The sequence below is a fragment of the Coregonus lavaretus genome (assembly GCF_964263955.1).
Source record: "Coregonus lavaretus genome assembly, chromosome: 5".
Lineage (NCBI taxonomy): Eukaryota > Metazoa > Chordata > Actinopteri > Salmoniformes > Salmonidae > Coregonus > Coregonus lavaretus.
Genome location: NC_139992.1, coordinates 68,771,170 through 68,789,281, shown reverse-complemented (window position 1 = coordinate 68,789,281; position 18,112 = coordinate 68,771,170). Strand labels below are relative to the sequence as shown.

General features: G+C 41.8%; 1 protein-coding gene across 1 annotated transcript in view; it reads right to left on the bottom strand.

The window, feature by feature from the left end:
* The window catches only part of stxbp5l (syntaxin binding protein 5L), a gene marked incomplete at its 5' end in the record, with an annotated part of 245,729 nt that overhangs the window by 141,382 nt on the left and 86,235 nt on the right, over nt 1-18,112 (bottom strand). Inside the window, one exon of the mRNA XM_084162475.1 lies at nt 15,358-15,439. Within this exon, the coding sequence (XP_084018601.1) occupies nt 15,358-15,439 (82 nt within the window). The remainder of the gene's footprint in view (nt 1-15,357; nt 15,440-18,112) is intronic.

The following is an 18,112-nucleotide window of genomic DNA, read 5'->3' as shown; positions in this document are numbered from 1 at the left end:
TGTCCTCTGGTCTGATGAAACAAAAATAGAACTGTTTACCCATAATGACCATCGTTATGTTTGGTGGAAAAAAGGGGTTACTTGCAAGCCGAAGAACACCATCCGAACCGTGTAGCACAGGGGTGGCAGCATCATGCTGTGGGGGTGATTTGCTGCAGGAGGGACTGGTGCACTTCACAAAATAGATGGCATCATGAGGAAGGAAAATTATGTGGATATATTGAAGCAACATCTCAAGACATCAGTCAGGAAGTTAAAGCTTGGTCGCAAATGGGTATTCCAAATGGACAATGACCCCAAGCATACTTCCAAAGTTGTGGCAAAATGGCTTAAGGACAACCAAGTCAAGACCTCAATCCTATAGAACATTTGTGTGCAGAACTGGAAAAGCTTTTGCGAGCAAGGAGGCCTACAAACCTGACTCAGTTACACCAGCTCTGTCAGGAGGAATGGGCCAAAATTCACCCAACTTATTGTGGGAAGCTTGTGGAAGGCTACCTGAAACGTTTGACCCAAGTTAAACAATTTAAAGGCAATGCTACCAAATACTAATTGAGTGTATGTACACTTCTGACCCACTGGGAATGTGATGAAAGAAAGACATTTCTGACATTTCACATTCTTAAAATAAAATGGTGATCCTAACTGACCTAAGACAAGACATTTTTACTAGGATTAAATGTCAGGAATTGTGAAAAACTGAGTTTAAATGTATTTGGCTAAGGTGTATGTAAACTTCCGACTTAAACTGTATATGTCTGGAGTAGCATTAGCATACTCTGTAGTTCATTGACTCTCTTTACAATATGTTTCTCAGACATTAAATGCGTCTTTTTTAAAACATCCACAACATTCATGTGATCGTTTAGAACAGGAGGCTGTCCACAACAGGATGTATAGTGTCATTTTTATGAAATAAGTAATCTCTTGTAGACAGACGCACGTAACATAAATGGTAGTAACGTCTGTCAGACTGTGGATTTGTGACAACTAACAAGGAACTTTGTTCCGGTACGCTGATTTTTCGTTACTGATCATTTGGACAAAGCACGATCTCACAGGTGCCTGCATCATTCGAATTTCGAAAGGGGAGGGTACTTCTGGTTTCCGTTTATGTTTAGGGGGTGGATACTTCGCAAGTCACGTTAGTATCTTTCTGTTAACATCTCCCCTCAGAATTTAATCGAGCATCTGATGCAATTATACAAGATTTTGGTTCTGGGTTTCCGAGATTATGAAATAAATGTAATGTCTGTCCTCTCTGTATGGAGGGGGATTATGAGTGAGTGATTACATGTATTCCCAGTACGGTGCTGTAACTGGTGCTGTGGGAAGGCTGCGGGGAGGATGGGACCCAGGGAAACCACGGAGGGATTAGCTCCAGATTAAGGGCTCAATCATGGGAGGAAATTACTTCACACCTCACAGAACATCATATCCCCATGGAACATGCATACAGGCACTAATCCACTGAGATTCCCATCTGGGTAAACATCTTTTTATGAACGTCATCAGTTGTATTCTGGAACTGTGTGTGTGTGTGTCTTCTATGTGTATGTATACAGTGGGGAAAAAAAGTATTTAGTCAGCCACCAATTGTGCAAGTTCTCCCACTTAAATTTTTTTTTCATCATAGGTACACGTCAACTATGACAGACAAAATGAGATTTTTTTTCTCCAGAAAATCATTGTAGGATTTTTTATGAATTTATTTGCAAATTATGGTGGAAAATAAGTATTTGGTCAATAACAAAAGTTTCTCAATACTTTGTTATATACCCTTTGTTGGCAATGACACAGCTCAAACGTTTTCTGTAAGTCTTCACAAGGTTTTCACACACTGTTGCTGGTATTTTGGCCCATTCCTCCATGCAGATCTCCTCTAGAGCAGTGATGTTTTGGGGCTGTCGCTGGGCAACACGGACTTTCAACTCCCTCCAAAGATTTTATATGGGGTTGAGATCTGGAGACTGGCTAGGCCACTCCAGGACCTTGAAATGCTTCTTACGAAGCCACTCCTTCGTTGCCCGGGCGGTGTGTTTGGGATCATTGTCATGCTGAAAGACCCAGACACGTTTCATCTTCAATGCCCTTGCTGATGGAAGGAGGTTTTCACTCAAAATCTCACGATACATGGCCCCATTCATTCTTTCCTTTACACGGATCAGTCGTCCTGGTCCCTTTGCAGAAAAACAGCCCCAAAGCATGATGTTTCCACCCTCATGCTTCACAGTAGGTATGGTGTTCTTTGGATGCAACTCAGCATTCTTTGTCCTCCAAACACGACGAGTTGAGTTTTTACCAAAAAGTTATATTTTGGTTTCATCTGACCATATGACATTCTCCCAATCCTCTTCTGGATCATCCAAATGCACTCTAGCAAACTTCAGACGGGCCTGGACATGTACTGGCTTAAGCAGGGGGACACGTCTGGCACTGCAGGATTTGAGTCCCTGGCGGCGTAGTGTGTTACTGATGGTAGGCTTTGTTACTTTGGTCCCAGCTCTCTGCAGGTCATTCACTAGCTCCCCCCGTGTGGTTCTGGGATTTTTGCTCACCGTTCTTGTGATCATTTTGACCCCACGGGGTGAGATCTTGCGTGGAGCCCCAGATCGAGGTTGATTATCAGTGGTTTTGTATGTCTTCCATTTCCTAATAATTGCTCCCACAGTTGATTTCTTCAAACCAAGCTGCTTACCTATTGCAGATTCAGTCTTCCCAGCCTGGTGCAGGTCTACAATTTTGTTTCTGGTGTCCTTTAACAGCTCTTTGGTCTTGGCCATAGTGGAGTTTGGAGTGTGACTGTTTGAGGTTGTGGACAGGTGTCTTTTATACTGATAACAAGTTCAAACAGGTGCCATTAATACAGGTAACGAGTGGAGGACAGAGGAGCCTCTTAAAGAAGAAGTTGCAGGTCTGTGAGAGCCAGAAATCTTGCTTGTTTGTAGGTGACCAAATACTTATTTTCCACCATAATTTGCAAATAAATTCATTAAAAATCCTACAATGTGATTTTCTGGAGAAAAAAATTCTCAATTTTTCTGTCATAGTTGACGTGTACCTATGATTAAAATTACAGGCCTCTCTCATCTTTTTAAGTGGGAGAACTTGCACAATTGGTGGCTGACTAAATACATTTTTCCCCCACTGTATCTCCCTGTTTTCAATGTCAGGTACATCATGTTCTACCCAATTAGCTGAAGCGCTAGCTTGAGGTGCTCTGGTTTGTAATACCAATGATTTTAACATTTTGGAGCTAAGTGGAAGGAAGTGTTCTTCTAACTAAGCAGTACACTCTTAGAAAGCAGCAGATACCCATAGACTTCCAGTCATTGTGCTAACGCTACCTCTAACTTCCTTCATACCGGACAAAGAGACATAATGGTATCCACGAGTTCATCTGACTCAGGAGAAGTAGATAAAGGGGCCCCATTGCCAAAATCCCGAAGTATCCCTTTAAATGTGAGAGATCGACCTTTGCTGTGTATATCCTCTCCTTCCCTGTTCCTCCTCCATCTCAGTTAAAAACATGACAGCTACTTCATAACACCATATTAGCATATGAGGGATAGGAGGTTAGTATAAACCACAATAAATTAATCTCCACTAAATAATTAAGTAGCCTGGAAAATAATGAACGATATAATTGCTTGTGTTTTTCCACCCTCTTTGTCTGATTTGGTGTCAGTGAAACTTTATCCTGTTTCAGCGAGCTCTGGTTGTGTTGGGTGGCTAATAGCATTAACTTGGATATGCTCAACTAATCCATGTCAAATTTGACTGATGGAGTACACAGCGATGATTAGCGAGCACCTTCTGGAGATGAAGAGATCTGGTATTGTCCTTCATTCGGTTTGCTTCACTGCCTCTCTCACTTTCTCTCACAACCACAACTCTCACAATCAAATCAAAGTTTATTGGTCGCGTACACGTACACAGTTTAGCATATGTTATAGCGGGTGCAGCTAAGTGCTTATGTAACTAACTCCTAAAATGTTAAACAAGTACACAAATAATAACAAAGTATATAAAAAATATATATATAATCTTGAAATGTCAGAACAAATCCAATTAACCCAAATAGCACTGTAAATGTAAGCCAAATGCAATCTATACGTATATACACCTCTCTCGCTCCCTTTATTTTTTTTAGGGGGTAGATCAGCTTTAATATTGCAGATAGATTGTAACCTCCATCAATGTAATTGTCTGCATCACTTCCAATCCCCAATGTTTATTTTTTCTCGCATATATATATACACACACACACACACACACATACAGTGAGGAAAAAAAGTATTTAGTCAGCCACCAATTGTGCAAGTTCTCCCACTTAAAAAGATGAGAGAGGCCTGTAATTTTCATCATAGGTACACGTCAACTATGACAGACAAACTGAGAAAAAAAATCCTGAAAATCACATTGTAGGATTTTTAATTAATTTATTTGCAAATTATGGTGGAAAAAAAGTATTTGGTCACCTACAAACAAGCAAGATTTCTGGCTCTCACAGACCTGTAACTTCTTCTTTAAGAGGCTCCTCTGTCCTCCACTCGTTACCTGTATTAATGGCACCCATTTGAACTTGTTATCAGTATAAAAGACACCTGTCCACAACCTCAAACAGTCACACTCCAAACTCCACTATGGCCAAGACCAAAGAGCTGTCAAAGGACACCAGAAACAAAATTGTAGACCTGCACCAGGCCGGGAAGACTGAATATGCAATAGGTAAGCAGCTTGGTTTGAAGAAATCAACTGTGGGAGCAATTATTAGGAAATGGAAGACATACAAGACTGGGGCTCCACGCAAGATCTCACCCCGTGGGGTCAAAATGATCACAAGAACGGTGAGCAAAAATCCCAGAACCACACGTGGGGACCTAGTGAATGACCTGCAGAGAGCTGGGACCAAAGTAACAAAGCCTACCATCAGTAACACACTTCGCCGCCAGGGACTCAAATCCTGTAGTGAAAGACGTGTCCCCCTGCTTAAGCCAGTACATGTCCAGGCCCGTCTGAAGTTTACTAGAGTGCATTTGGATGATCCAGAAGAGGATTGGGAGAATGTCATATGGTCAGATGAAACCAAAATAGAACTTTTTGGTAAAAACTCAACTCGTCGTGTTTGGAGGACCAAGAATGCTGAGTTGCATCCAAAGAACACCATACCTACTGTGAAGTATGGGGGTGGAAACATCATGCTTTGGGGCTGTTTTTCTGCAAAGGGACCAGGACGACTGATCCGTGTAAAGGAAAGAATGAATGGGGCCATGTATCGTGAGATTTTGAGTGAAAACCTCCTTCCATCAGCAAGGGCATTGAAGATGAAACGTGGCTGGGTCTTTCAGCATGACAATGATCCCAAACACACCGCCCGGGCAACGAAGGAGTGGCTTCGTAAGAAGCATTTCAAGGTCCTGGAGTGCTCTAGCCAGTCTCCAGATCTCCACCCCATAGAAAATCTTTGGAGGGAGTTGAAAGTCTGTGTTGCCCAGCGACAGCCCCAAAACATCACTGCTCTAGAGGAGATCTGCATGGAGGAATGGGCCAAAATACCAGCAACAGTGTGTGAAAACCTTGTGAAGACTTACAGAAAACGTTTGACCTGTGTCATTGCCAACAAAGGGTATATAACAAAGTATTGAAAAACTTTTGTTATTGACCAAATACTTATTTTCCACCATAATTTGCAAATAAATTCATAAAAAATCCTACAATCTGATTTTGTCTGTCATAGTTGACGTGTACCTATGATGAAAATTACAGGCCTCTCTCATCTTTTTAAGTGGGAGAACTTGCACAATTGGTGGCTGACTAAATACTGTTTTCCCCCCACTGTACACACACACACACACACACACACACACACACACATACATATCCTTTTTAAAAATATATTTCCCTTTATTACTTTCCAACCCCACCACCCCTTCCCTAATTGGAGTAAACTAGTGAACAACAATGCTTAGGCCTCTACTTCCAGCTTATACATACTATATACATTTTATGGACACAGTCAATTTTACAATAATTCAATTTTGTTTGTTTTTACTACTGAACTTCCTCTGCCCTCAACCTCTCCAATCATTTTCATGATGTCCATCCGGTTTGCTTCTATATGCCATATCTTTCTAACTGTGCTCTTTCACAAAAGCTCTCAACCTATAACCTATATACTTATTATGGACACAGTATGCTTACATTATTAGTTATCTTGTTGTTATTAGTTGTTGTTAGTTGTTATTAGTCCCATCCTTCAACTCCATTGAACACCACCCATCTATCTCTTAACACCATCCATATTGGATTTCTATTTGCCATATATTTTTCAACTGTACTGTGATGTTTTTCAAAAGTTCTGAACCTTTCTATTCTCATTGTTTCTACAGATTGTAAATTGAAAATAAACATTCTCTCTCTTTCCTTCTGTCCTCTATTGTTCGCTCTCAAACTTCCTCTGTGTCTTTGTTCACTAGCAGGGTGGTAATCCTTTGTGTGCGCTTGTCAATCATGATCCTGTCACCCAGGCTAGTAGACAGCAGGGAGACAGCGCGCTTATTGTGTTTACAGAAACATGCTCTCCGTCGCCTCTCTTCAAAGACATGCCACAGAGCGCAGGAATGAAACGAGGATGCTATGAGTTGCAAGGAAGGGAGGGGGGACCGATAAAGGGGAGGAGAGGAGGAAAGGAGGAGAGCAGCGATTAAACAAGTCTTGGAGAAGAAACAAGGCGAGAATGGGAGGATTGAGGGAGAGGCAGACAGGAAAACCTGGGTCCTGAACTCCATTATGGTGTAATTATCTTGGCTACTGATGGCAACACAGGCAGAGAAACTGGAACAGATGGCAGCCTTATATAAAAAAAGATACAAGGGGTTTAGGCTGAACCATAGGTTCAGAGATACTGTGTAAAGTCACAAATAGCACTCACCTAATTTATTTATACCACAGTTAGAGAGGACTGCATTTGTATGTTTTCAGGTAAAACCAAGCCATAAAACTGTGTCAGCCATTAGCTGTTTGCACATTCATCCATATAATGCCTGTTCTGCTCCTCTAACATGTCATTATTTCCTGGTCAGAAGTTAATATCCTGGGTCTCCCCAGGTGGATGTTTACCTGGATGCTCTGCTTCACTTGTCTTCTCTAGGCTACTCTACATTGCTCCAGCTCCCCATGACACCCACCAGTCAGGGCTACAGATGCCCTGACAACCCCTCTTACAGTAATATTCATATTAAAAATAACTATTATAATAATATATGCCATTTAGCAGACACTTTTATCCAAAGCAACTTCGGTCATGCATTTCACATATGGGTGATCTTGGGAATCAAACCCACTATCCTGGCGTAGGAAATGCTATACTTTACCAACTGAGCTACATAGGTCCTTCTGATCCTCCGAGCCCATTTACAAATCAGATGTATAATTCATGGAACAAATAATTAATTCACATTAGCAAACAAACAATCTAATTAGCCTTTAGTCACCCTCTTACATAAAGAGCAAGCCTTTGTCCTCTGGAGTGAATAAGTCCAGCTTTATGGGATCAAACCTGAACAGGGACACTATGACTATAATTATGAGAGGTGACCAATGCAGAGCTGAATGACAGCAGGGGTGAATGAAAGCAGAGGTGAATGACAGCAGAGGTGAATGAAAGCAGAGGTGAATGACAGCAGGGCTCCGGGATGCAACAAATAAGGGCAATAACAAGGGCATGGGCATATTAATAAAGAGTGAAAACAATATCAATGTTGGTCCACCACACCAACTATACAGCATCCCCAAGTACCCTGGCCCAGCGTCTGTGTGTGCTGAGAGCTGTATTTGAATGTAAAGTAGCTGGGCTCTCATTAGCCAGAGGCTCATTGTTGACTGTGTGTGTGAGGGAGGCAGAGGCATGCAGGTCGAAGTGGCCCTCCAGGGCCCCAGTAGCTAATCAGCCTGTTGAATGTCAAGGGACTGCTAGCTGGGCTGTATGTGTGTCTAACATCACTATGCCATACTAGACAACCCACACACCACTGCATCAGAGCCATCAGAGCTGTGTCAAGATCAGTGCTGTGAGTCACTGGAGGATAAGAGAGGTGAGTGTTTTTCCCTTTGGGTGTATAATATAATAATATAAGACATTTAGCAGAAGCAACTTACAGTCATGTTTGCATATATTTTAAGTAAGAGTGGCCCCAGGAATTGAACTCACAATACTGCCGTTGCAAGCGCCATGCTCTGCCAACTGAGCAATATAGGACTGCAGTGTACGTGTTTGAGTCAGAGAGAGACAGAGAAAATAAATGTCCATATCCTGTACAACATGTACAATGCCTTCAGAAAGTATTCATACCCCTTGACTTTTTCCACATTTTGTTGTGTTACAGCCTGAAATTAAAATGGATTACATTTAGATGTTTTGTCACTGGCCTAGTCACAATACCCCATAATGTCAAAGTGGAATTATGTTTTCATTAAAAATCAAAAGCTGAAATGTCTTGAGTCAATAAGTATTCAACCCCTTTGTTATGGCAAGCCTAAAAGTTCAGGAGTACACATTTTCTTAACAAGTCACATAATAAGTTGCATGGACTCACTCTTTGTGCAATAACTGTGTTTAACATGATTTTTGAATGACTACCTCATCTCTGTACCATACACATACAATTATCTGTAAGGTCCCTCAGTCGAGCAGGGAATTTCAAACATAGGTTCAACCACAAAGACCAGGGAGGTTTTCCAATGCCTCGCAAAGAAGGGCAGCTATTGGTAGATGGGTATAAAAAAAACACACATTGAGAATCCCTTTGAGCATGGTGAAGTTATAAATTACACTTTGGATGGTGTATCAACACACCCAGTCACTACAAAGATACAGGCGTCCTTCCTAACTCAGAAGAGGAAGGAAACCACTCAGTGATTTCACCATGAGGCCAATAGTGACTTTAAAACAGTTCCAGAGTTTAATGGCTGTGATAGCAGAAAACTGAGGATGGATCAACAACATTGCTGTTACTCCACAATATTAACCTAAATGACAGAGTGAAAAGAAGGAAGCCTGTACAGAATAAAAATATTCTAAAACATGCATCCCGTCCACAATAAGGCACTAAAGTAAAACTGCAAAAAAAATGGCACAAAATGACCTTTATGTCAAGCGTTATGTTTATACAAAGCGTTATGTTTGGGGCAAATCCAACACAACACGTCACTGAGTCCCACTCTTAATATTTTCAATCATGGTGGTGGCTGAATCATGTTATGGGTATTCTTGTCATCGGCAAGGACTAGGGAGTTTTTTTAGGATGAAAATAAACGGAATAGAGCTAAGCACAGGCAAAATCCTAGAGTAAAACCTGGTTCTGTCTGCTTTCCAACAGACCCTGGGAGACAAATTCACCTTTCAGCAGAACAATAGCCTAAAACACATGGCCAAATTTACACTGGAGTTGCTTACAAAGATGACATTGAATGTTCCTGAGTGGCCTAGTTACAGTTTTGACTTAAATTGACTTGAAAATCTATGGAAAGACTTGAAAATGGATGTCTAATAATGATCAACAACCAACTTGAAAATATTATACAATCCAGGTGTGCAAAGCTCTTAGAGACTTACCCAGAAAGACTCCCAGCTGTAATCGCTGCCAAAGCTGATTCTAACATGTATTGACTCAGGGTTGTGAATACTTACGTAAATGAGATATTTCTATATTTCATTTTCAAGAAATGTACTAGAATTTCTAAAAACATGTTTTCACTTTGTCATTACGGGGTATTGTGTGTAGATGGGTGAGAAAAACATATTTAATCAATTTTGAATTCAGGCTGTAACACAACCATTTTTAATAAGTCAAGGGGAATGAATACTTTCAGAAGGCTCTGTATTTGTGTACATGTCTGTGTCAATGTACGATACACAGTACTACACGTATAACGTGTGTAACTATTATATACAGTACCAGTCAAAAGTTTGGACACGCCTACCCATTCAAGGGTTTTGCTCTATTTTTACTATTTTCTACATTGTAGAAAAATAGTGAAGACATCAAAACTATGAAATAACACATATGTAATCATGTAGTAACCATAAAAGTGTTAAACAAATCAAAAAAAAAAAAAAAACGTTGTTAGATTCTTCAAAGTAGCCACCCTTTAACTTGATGACAGCTTTGCACACTCTTGGCATTCTCTCAACCAGCTTCATGAGGAATGCTTTTCCAACAGTCTTGAAGGAGTTCCCACATATGCTGAGCACTTGTTGGCTGCTTTTCCTTCAATCTGCGGTCCAACTCATCCCAAACCATCTCAATTGGGTTGAGGTCAGGTGATTGTGGAGGTCAGGTCATCTGATGCAGCACTCCATCACTCTCCTTCTTGGTCAAATAGCCCTTACACAGCCTGAAGGTGTGTTGGGTCATTGTCCTGTTGAAAAACAAATGATAGTCCCACTAAGCGCAAACCAGATGGGATGGTGTATCGCTGCAGAATGCTGTGGTAGCCATGCTGGTTAAGTGTGCCTTGGATTCTAAATAAATCACTGACAGTGCCACCAGCAAAGCACCCCCCACACCATCACACCACCTCCTCCATGCTTCACGGTGGGAACCACACATGCGGAGATCATCCGTTCACCTACTCTGCGTCTCACAAAAACAGTTGCGGTTGGAACCAAAAATCTCAAATTTGGACTCATCAGACCAAAAGACAGATTTCCACCGGTATAATGTCCATTGCTCGTGTGTCACGAACGTTGAGAGACAGGTCAGACCAAGGTGCAGCGTGAAAAGCGTACATGTTTATTAACTAAATAAACATACAACAAAACAAGAAACAACGTAACGTGAAGTCCTCCGGCTATACACATACAAGCCTAAACGGAACAAGATCCCACCGGGTGCAGTGGTCGGGCCTCTTCTCTCTCGATCCCCAACCACCCCTCTAGCCCCCCCCAAAAAAAATGTTATTGGGGTTGCCTCTCGGGCTTCCTCAGCGGTTGGTCCCGTTGGCGTCGTCGTTGATCCTCTCCTACCCGGGCTTCCTCCTTCGCTCAGGATCCTTTACTCTCCTTCATCGCCTTCCGATAACGGACGGCCTCCTCCTCAGTAATCCTCCCCCAACCGAGGAGGATATCTACTAAGGTTACCTCATGTTGAGTACCAGGCGTTTGATCCTTACCACGCTGCTTGGTCCTCGTTTTGTGGTGGGATCTTCTGTCACGAACGTTGAGAGACGGGTCAGACCAAGGTGCAGCGTGAAAAGCGTACATGTTTATTAACTAAATAAACATACAACAAAACAAGAAACAACGTAACATGAAGTCCTCCGTCTATACACATACAAGCCTAAACGGAACAAAATCCCACCACAAAGGTAGGCAACCAGGCTACTTAAGTATGATCCCCAATCAGAGACAACGAGCGACAGCTGCCTCTGATTGGGAATCACACCCGGCCAAACATAGAAAGATCAACCTAGATCTGCAACATAGAAATAGACTAACATAGATCTCAAATAGACATTCACACCCTGACTCAACAAACAAGAGTTCCATAGGTCAGGGCGTTACATCGTGTTTCTTGGCCCAAGCAAGTCTCTTCTTATTATTGGTGTCCTTTAGTAGTGGTTTCTTTGCAGCAATTCGACCATGAAGGCCTGATTCACGCAGTCCCCTCTGAACAGTTGATGTTGAGATGTATCTGTTACTTGAACTCTGTGAAGCATTTATTTGGGCTGCAATTTCTGAGGCTGGTAACTCTAATGAATTTATCCTCTGCAGCAGAGGTAAGTCTGGGTCTTCCTTTCCTGTGGCGGTCCTCATGAGAGACAGTTTCATCATAGCGCTTGATGGGTTTTGCGACTGCACTTGAAGAAACATTCAAAGTTCTTGACATTTTCTGGATTGACTGACCTTCATGTCTTAAAGTAAGGATGGACTGTCGTTTCTCTTTGCTTATTTGAGCTGTTCTTGCCATAATATGGACTTGGTCTTTTACCAAATAGGGCCATCTTCTGTATACCACCCCTACCTTGTCACAACACAACTGATTGGCTCAAACACATTAAGAAGGAAAGAAATTCCACAAATTAACTTTTAACAAGGCACACCTGTTAATTGAAATGCTTTCCAGGTGACTACCTATTGAAGCTGGTTGAGAGAATGCCAAGAGTGTGCAAAGCTGTCATCAAGGCAAAGGGTGGCTACTTTGAAGAATCTCAAATATAAAATATATTTTGATTTGTTTAACACTTTTTTGGTTACTACATGATTCCATTTGTGTTATTTCATAGTTTTGATGTCTTCACTATTATTCTACAATATAGAAAATAGTAAAAATAAAGAAACACCCTGGAATGAGTAGGTGTGTCCAAACTTTTGACTGGTACTGTACATATGAGGAAATGTGATTATCAGACATTGATTTGATGTGTGGAGTATGGTTTTGAATAATCCATTCTGCTCTGCTCTCGATAGCTGTGTTTGTTTTACATTTTTGTCATTTAGCTGACGCTCTTATCCAGAGCGACTTACAGTTAGTGAGTGCATACATAATTTATTAAATTTTTCATACTGGCCCCCCGTGGGAATCGAACCCACAACCCTGGCGTTGCAAACGCCATGCTCTACCAACTGAGCTACATCCCTGCCGGCCATTCCCTCCCCTACCCTGGACGACGCTGGGCCAATTGTGCGCCGCCCCATGGGTCTCCCGGTCGCGGCCGTCTACAACAGAGCCTGGATTCGAACCAGGATCTCTAGTGGCACAGCTAGCACTGCGATGCAGTGCCTTAGACCACTGCGCCACAGTTTTTGACGGATATCCGGATATTCTAAATAACGTATGTTATTTAAACGTACGTTTTTAACCTGAGCACTGCTGTGTGAGGGAGAGAGGCTGGAGCTCTATTGCTGCAGCTCTCGTCAGTGTGATCAGATGGGAGCGAGCAGATGGAGGACGAAAAAGAGACAACTCGGCTACAGCCAAGACTAGCTAACTTGTAGCAGCTACAATGATATTTATCATCCTATATAACAGTGCCTATCTTGACTGGAGTAGCCTAGAGAAGCTAGCTAAGCTAGCTAGGCTTTGAGGCCACATGCTGCACTTTCTCCCCAACCCCATTCAGATAAAACAACAGCCTATCTGTTGTTAGCCGATTAAATTAAACTCCACGTTTTACGGTGGTGTTGATTGGTGACTAGTGTGGGCGGACTGTAGCTCGTAAATCATGGAGTTGAGTTTAGTCGTCTAACCTGTTGGTTGCTCGATGTAGCTTAATCCTTCTTATTTCACTAACTTTGAATTCCGTCCTTTTATTCCATCTTTAGTGAACTCTCACTCCACGTGCTACACATTGAACCTCTTTGCCGCTTTGATTGGCCAACATAAACAACAAACTACACACGTAAAGGCTACCGGTCGGCTACTGGCCTTTTTATGGGGCGCACGTCATAAAAACTACATTGAAAAGTTTGTTGTTTTATTAAATTAATAATTTGAAATGTCATGGCATATCCTTGTATGAAACATTGTCACATGGATATTTTAATTTAATTTAGAAAAAGCCATTTCAGTGGTAGAATATGCCTCAAATTCTTATTTTTTATCACAATAATGAAAACAAGTATTTGAACACTAATGCCCGTTTGGATATTTGAATATTCAAATAACCGTGCACATCCCTAAACTAGACATAGTGATTATATTATCCATATTCTGAAGGACAAATGTCATTTTCTTGCTTCACATGAATGGATATTAAAAGAGCCAACTCTAACATCTATCAATATCTCTCCTCTCTCTATCCCTGTTTTTCTCTCCTTTCCCTCTCTGTATCTCTCTCCCTCTCCCCCCTCTCTCTTTCCTATATCGCTCTCTCCCTACACACAAGATAAGGACATTAATTACCCCCTTCCTTCCTTCTTGTCACAGTAATTAGCCACCCCCTCACACACATGAAGAACTAATATCACACACTGCTGCAGCTGTGCTTACCCCCGCCTTTTCACCCCTCACACACACACAATTGCTAGAGGGGCGTATTACAGAACATGACAGTGAGTGGAGGGAGAGTGGGTGAGAGAGCAGCCTGATCACTAGAAATAGACTTTGATTTCAGACGTTTGAAAAAGTCCTGAGAACATCGATATATTCCTTCCTCTGCACTCACAGAAATAAATAAAAACAATTGCCCAGCTCTGGGCGCGAACTCATGAGCCACCACAGTTCAAAATGCTCTAGCTAGCCGTGAGAATACTTGATGATACTTGATGGTAATAGCCAGTCGTTTTTAATTATTTTGTTTTAAGCCTTCCCCTTCCCCTAACCTTAACATTTACATTTACATCATTTAGCAGACACTCTTATCCAGAGCCACTTAACCACTCAGAATGAATGCCTAAACTGTTAACCTTTGAGTTGTTTCTGATTTAACCCTGTAACTGCGCAGAATTAATGTCAAAAAAATAGACGTTCATCCATAATACATTGAATTTCGAAGGGAAGCGATGAGATCTTGTTGGAGCGAGAGTGTGTGGGTTGGGAGAGAGGAGAGATGTCAAGAGGTCATTGCCAATGACAGCCATGTTCCAGCTGCCTATCTTCCTCTCTGCAGGGCCCTCCACTTCACCCCACTCATCCACCTATCCACACCTGCCATCTCCCCCTCACCCATCCACCCCTCATAAAGCCCCATCTTCCCCCATCTTCCCCCACCAAACACCCCTCTACATCCCCCATCTCCCACCACCCATCTCCCCACACCGATTCACCCCTCCACACCCCCCATAGTTGCTAAATAACAGGGCTACCATTAGTCATTACCATGCTAAAAGAGTGTTGAGTCAAAGTTTTTAATCAATAGGATGTCTCACGCTGTGAACTGTGAATGTATCTGCCCAGAACAAGATTTAGAACATAGCTAGATTCAAAGTATGAAGAGGAATGGGAGAACTCCTAAATTCTATTACAGATTATGTGTCCTCAGATGGGGGGACTGGAGGTGCACTTCATGTTTGTTGGCCATATTGCCTTCACTCATACTATACTTTCAGATGAGTGAACATGTAGGAAAAGAGGCAAGGAGAAGAAGCCTGTAGACCAGTGTTTCCCAACTCCAGTCCTCGAGTACCCCCAATAGTACAATTTTTTGTTGTAGCCCTGGACAAGCACACCTGAATCAATTTGTCAACTAATCATCAAGCCCTCAATGAGTTGAATCAGGTGAGTTTGTCCAGGGCAACAACAAAAATGTTTGCTGTTGGGGGTACTCGAGGACTGGAAATGGGAAACACTGCTTGTAGACTACTGAGAAGATTGTTAGGGAATCTTACCTTGAATAGAATATAATTAGTCTTACCTCGTTTATGAGGAACTGTAGCTGGAGGACAGCGGCTCCACTTTCATGCTGGCTATAGCAATCCACACCAGGCCGTCCCAGGCTGATGACATCACAGAGTCAAGGAAGCAACCAGGAAGTAGAATGCATTGGCATAGCACAGGACAATGTCTAGCGCACACACACACATTTGCACACACAACACACACGCACGCATTGGCAGACACAGAAAAATACACACACACACAGTAGGATGCATTGGCATAGGACAGGACAATGTCTAGCACCGACTGTATGATCAGGATAAAACATGAAAAACACGGAACCAACCAGTGGAGGCTCCTCAGAGGAGGAAGGGGAGGACCATCCTCCTCAGTTAATTTCATAAAAATAAAAACTGTGAAACATAAAAAAGTTACCCTTTTTAGATAAAACTATCCTAAATATATTCATGTCACCAAATAATTCATTAAAACACACTGTTTTGCAATGAAGGTCGACAGTAGCCTCAACAGCACTCTGTAGGGTAGTGCCATGGTGTAGCCGGAGGACAACTAGTTTCCGTTCTCCTCTTGGTACATTGACTTCAATAAAAAACCTAGGAGGCTCATGGTTCTCACCCCCTTCCATAGACTTACACAGTAATTATGACAACTTCCGGAGGATGTCCTCCAACCTATCAGAGCTCTGGCAGCATGAACTGACATGTCCACCCAATCAAAGGATCAGAAAATAAATCTAGTACCGAAAGCATAAGCTACAGCTAGCTAGAACGGCAGTGCATAAAATGTGGTGAGTAGTTGACACAAAGCAAGAGAAAGACAATAGTTGAACAGTTTTGAACAAATTAATTTCTTCAAAAATAAAGGAGAAGCGAGAGCGAGAAGGAGAGAGAGAGCTAGCTATATTTTGTTATATTTTTTTCCCTTTCAATTAGCTAGCGAACGCGGCTAGCTAATCTAGCCTACTCAAACACCCAGCTGAAACAGAGAGAGATGCTATTTTAGCTAGATGGCTATGGCTTTCCAACACTGGAACTCTTCCAAGTCAAGGTAAGCTTTTGGTTTTATTAATTTATTGCAACCGTGGCCCGCCGGTGTAACTGCTTGCTGACTGTACACTGTACTGCATGATTGTAGCGAGTTTACTAACACGTTAGTTCTAGTAGCTATGTTGACTATAACATTAGCTAATATGATGACCACAATGATGTAGGCTGTGTGTAGTGGTTAGCGGTTATGATATGAAGGTTTGGCTTGGAAATATTTTTTTGCCTGGTCACAGACAGCTGATGTGTTGTGCACTGAAGTCCACAAGCGAAGGGAAAAGGTGAGAGGAGGAGAGCACATACATGTGAATATAAATTATACGAGCAAAGTGATCATGCTGTTTATATGTGGCTGCTATGAAAGTGAACTGTGTTTGCGTGTGATCAGGGGCCTATTCATTCCTCCGATTCTGTTGAAAAATGTTTCTTAAACGGAAGGAAATGGAACGAAACGTGGATAAACATACCTGAATTTGTCCAAAAGAAACTCTCGTTTGCAACTGTTGGACTAATGATTACACCCTAGATCAGCTAGATGCAGGCAAGAGTGTGCAAGGCGGTATTGAATGTGTCACTGTCTGCCACCTTTATTACTCTAATTGGTCTCTCGACCTCTGTGCACCTACATTCTAAACTTTCATTGATAGACTAGGTTGTAGCAACCTCATGATGGGTTAGGGAAAATTAGAGTATCATGTAGTAGCCTAAACTTATCGACGTTACATTGAGCTGGATGAATGGAATATGAATGACAGTCATCCAATATGCTGTATTAGAAATAAGGCCATGCTCATAAAAAAAGAGATTGTCCTCCCTCATCTTAAACGGCACCGACCACCACTGGAACCAACTGAATATTTCGAAATTATATAATAGTCGTAGGCTGCAGGGCAGGACACTGAAACATTATTTCTTCTCGTAGGTGTAATAAAATATGGAATGAAATGAACTCTCTAGGTCAGTAACACTCCTTTATTAAACACTGAATTCAGGAGTGAAGTGAATAAAGTACATTAGTAGTCTTGTAAAACCACACTTACACCCATTCTGTCATCTCTTTCCCCAGATAACCTTCCAGAGTAGCTCTCTCAAACAATTACACACTGGTGATCCATTCAATGAGTCGTATGATTGGAGAGACAGGAGGCGTGAAGGGTGGAGTGTGTGTGTGTGTGGGGGGGGGGGGGGGGTGGGGTGGGGGTGATTAGCGAGTCAGACAGCTTTCCCACTGGGCACAGATTTCAGTTGAACATTTAGTTTTGATTTACATTCGGTTGAGTTTTCAACTAATGTGAATTAAATGTGAAATGAACAAAAAAAAATCACCATGTCAATGGATTTAGGTTCAAAGTTGGGTGAAAAAAATACAAAATTCCCTTACGTTGATGACTTTTTGCAAATCCAATCAGTTTTCCACATTGATTCAACGTCATCACAATTATATATATTTTTAAATGACATGGAAACAATGTTGATTCACCTAGTTTTTGCCCAGTGGGTTGTTATTGTTGTGGATGTTCTCTCTCTGTGTCCAAAGGAACATGCCTGAGGGATGGAGTAATGAGGGGACCCCAAGAGAGGATATCAGGCCACTGTGAGACACACTGCCTGCATCCAAAATTGCACCCTATTGCCTATTTAGAGGTGGGGATGGACAGAACAATTAAATCTCCAGAACAATTATATCTCTATAAGAATCATATCTCCATAACAATCATATCTCCAGAA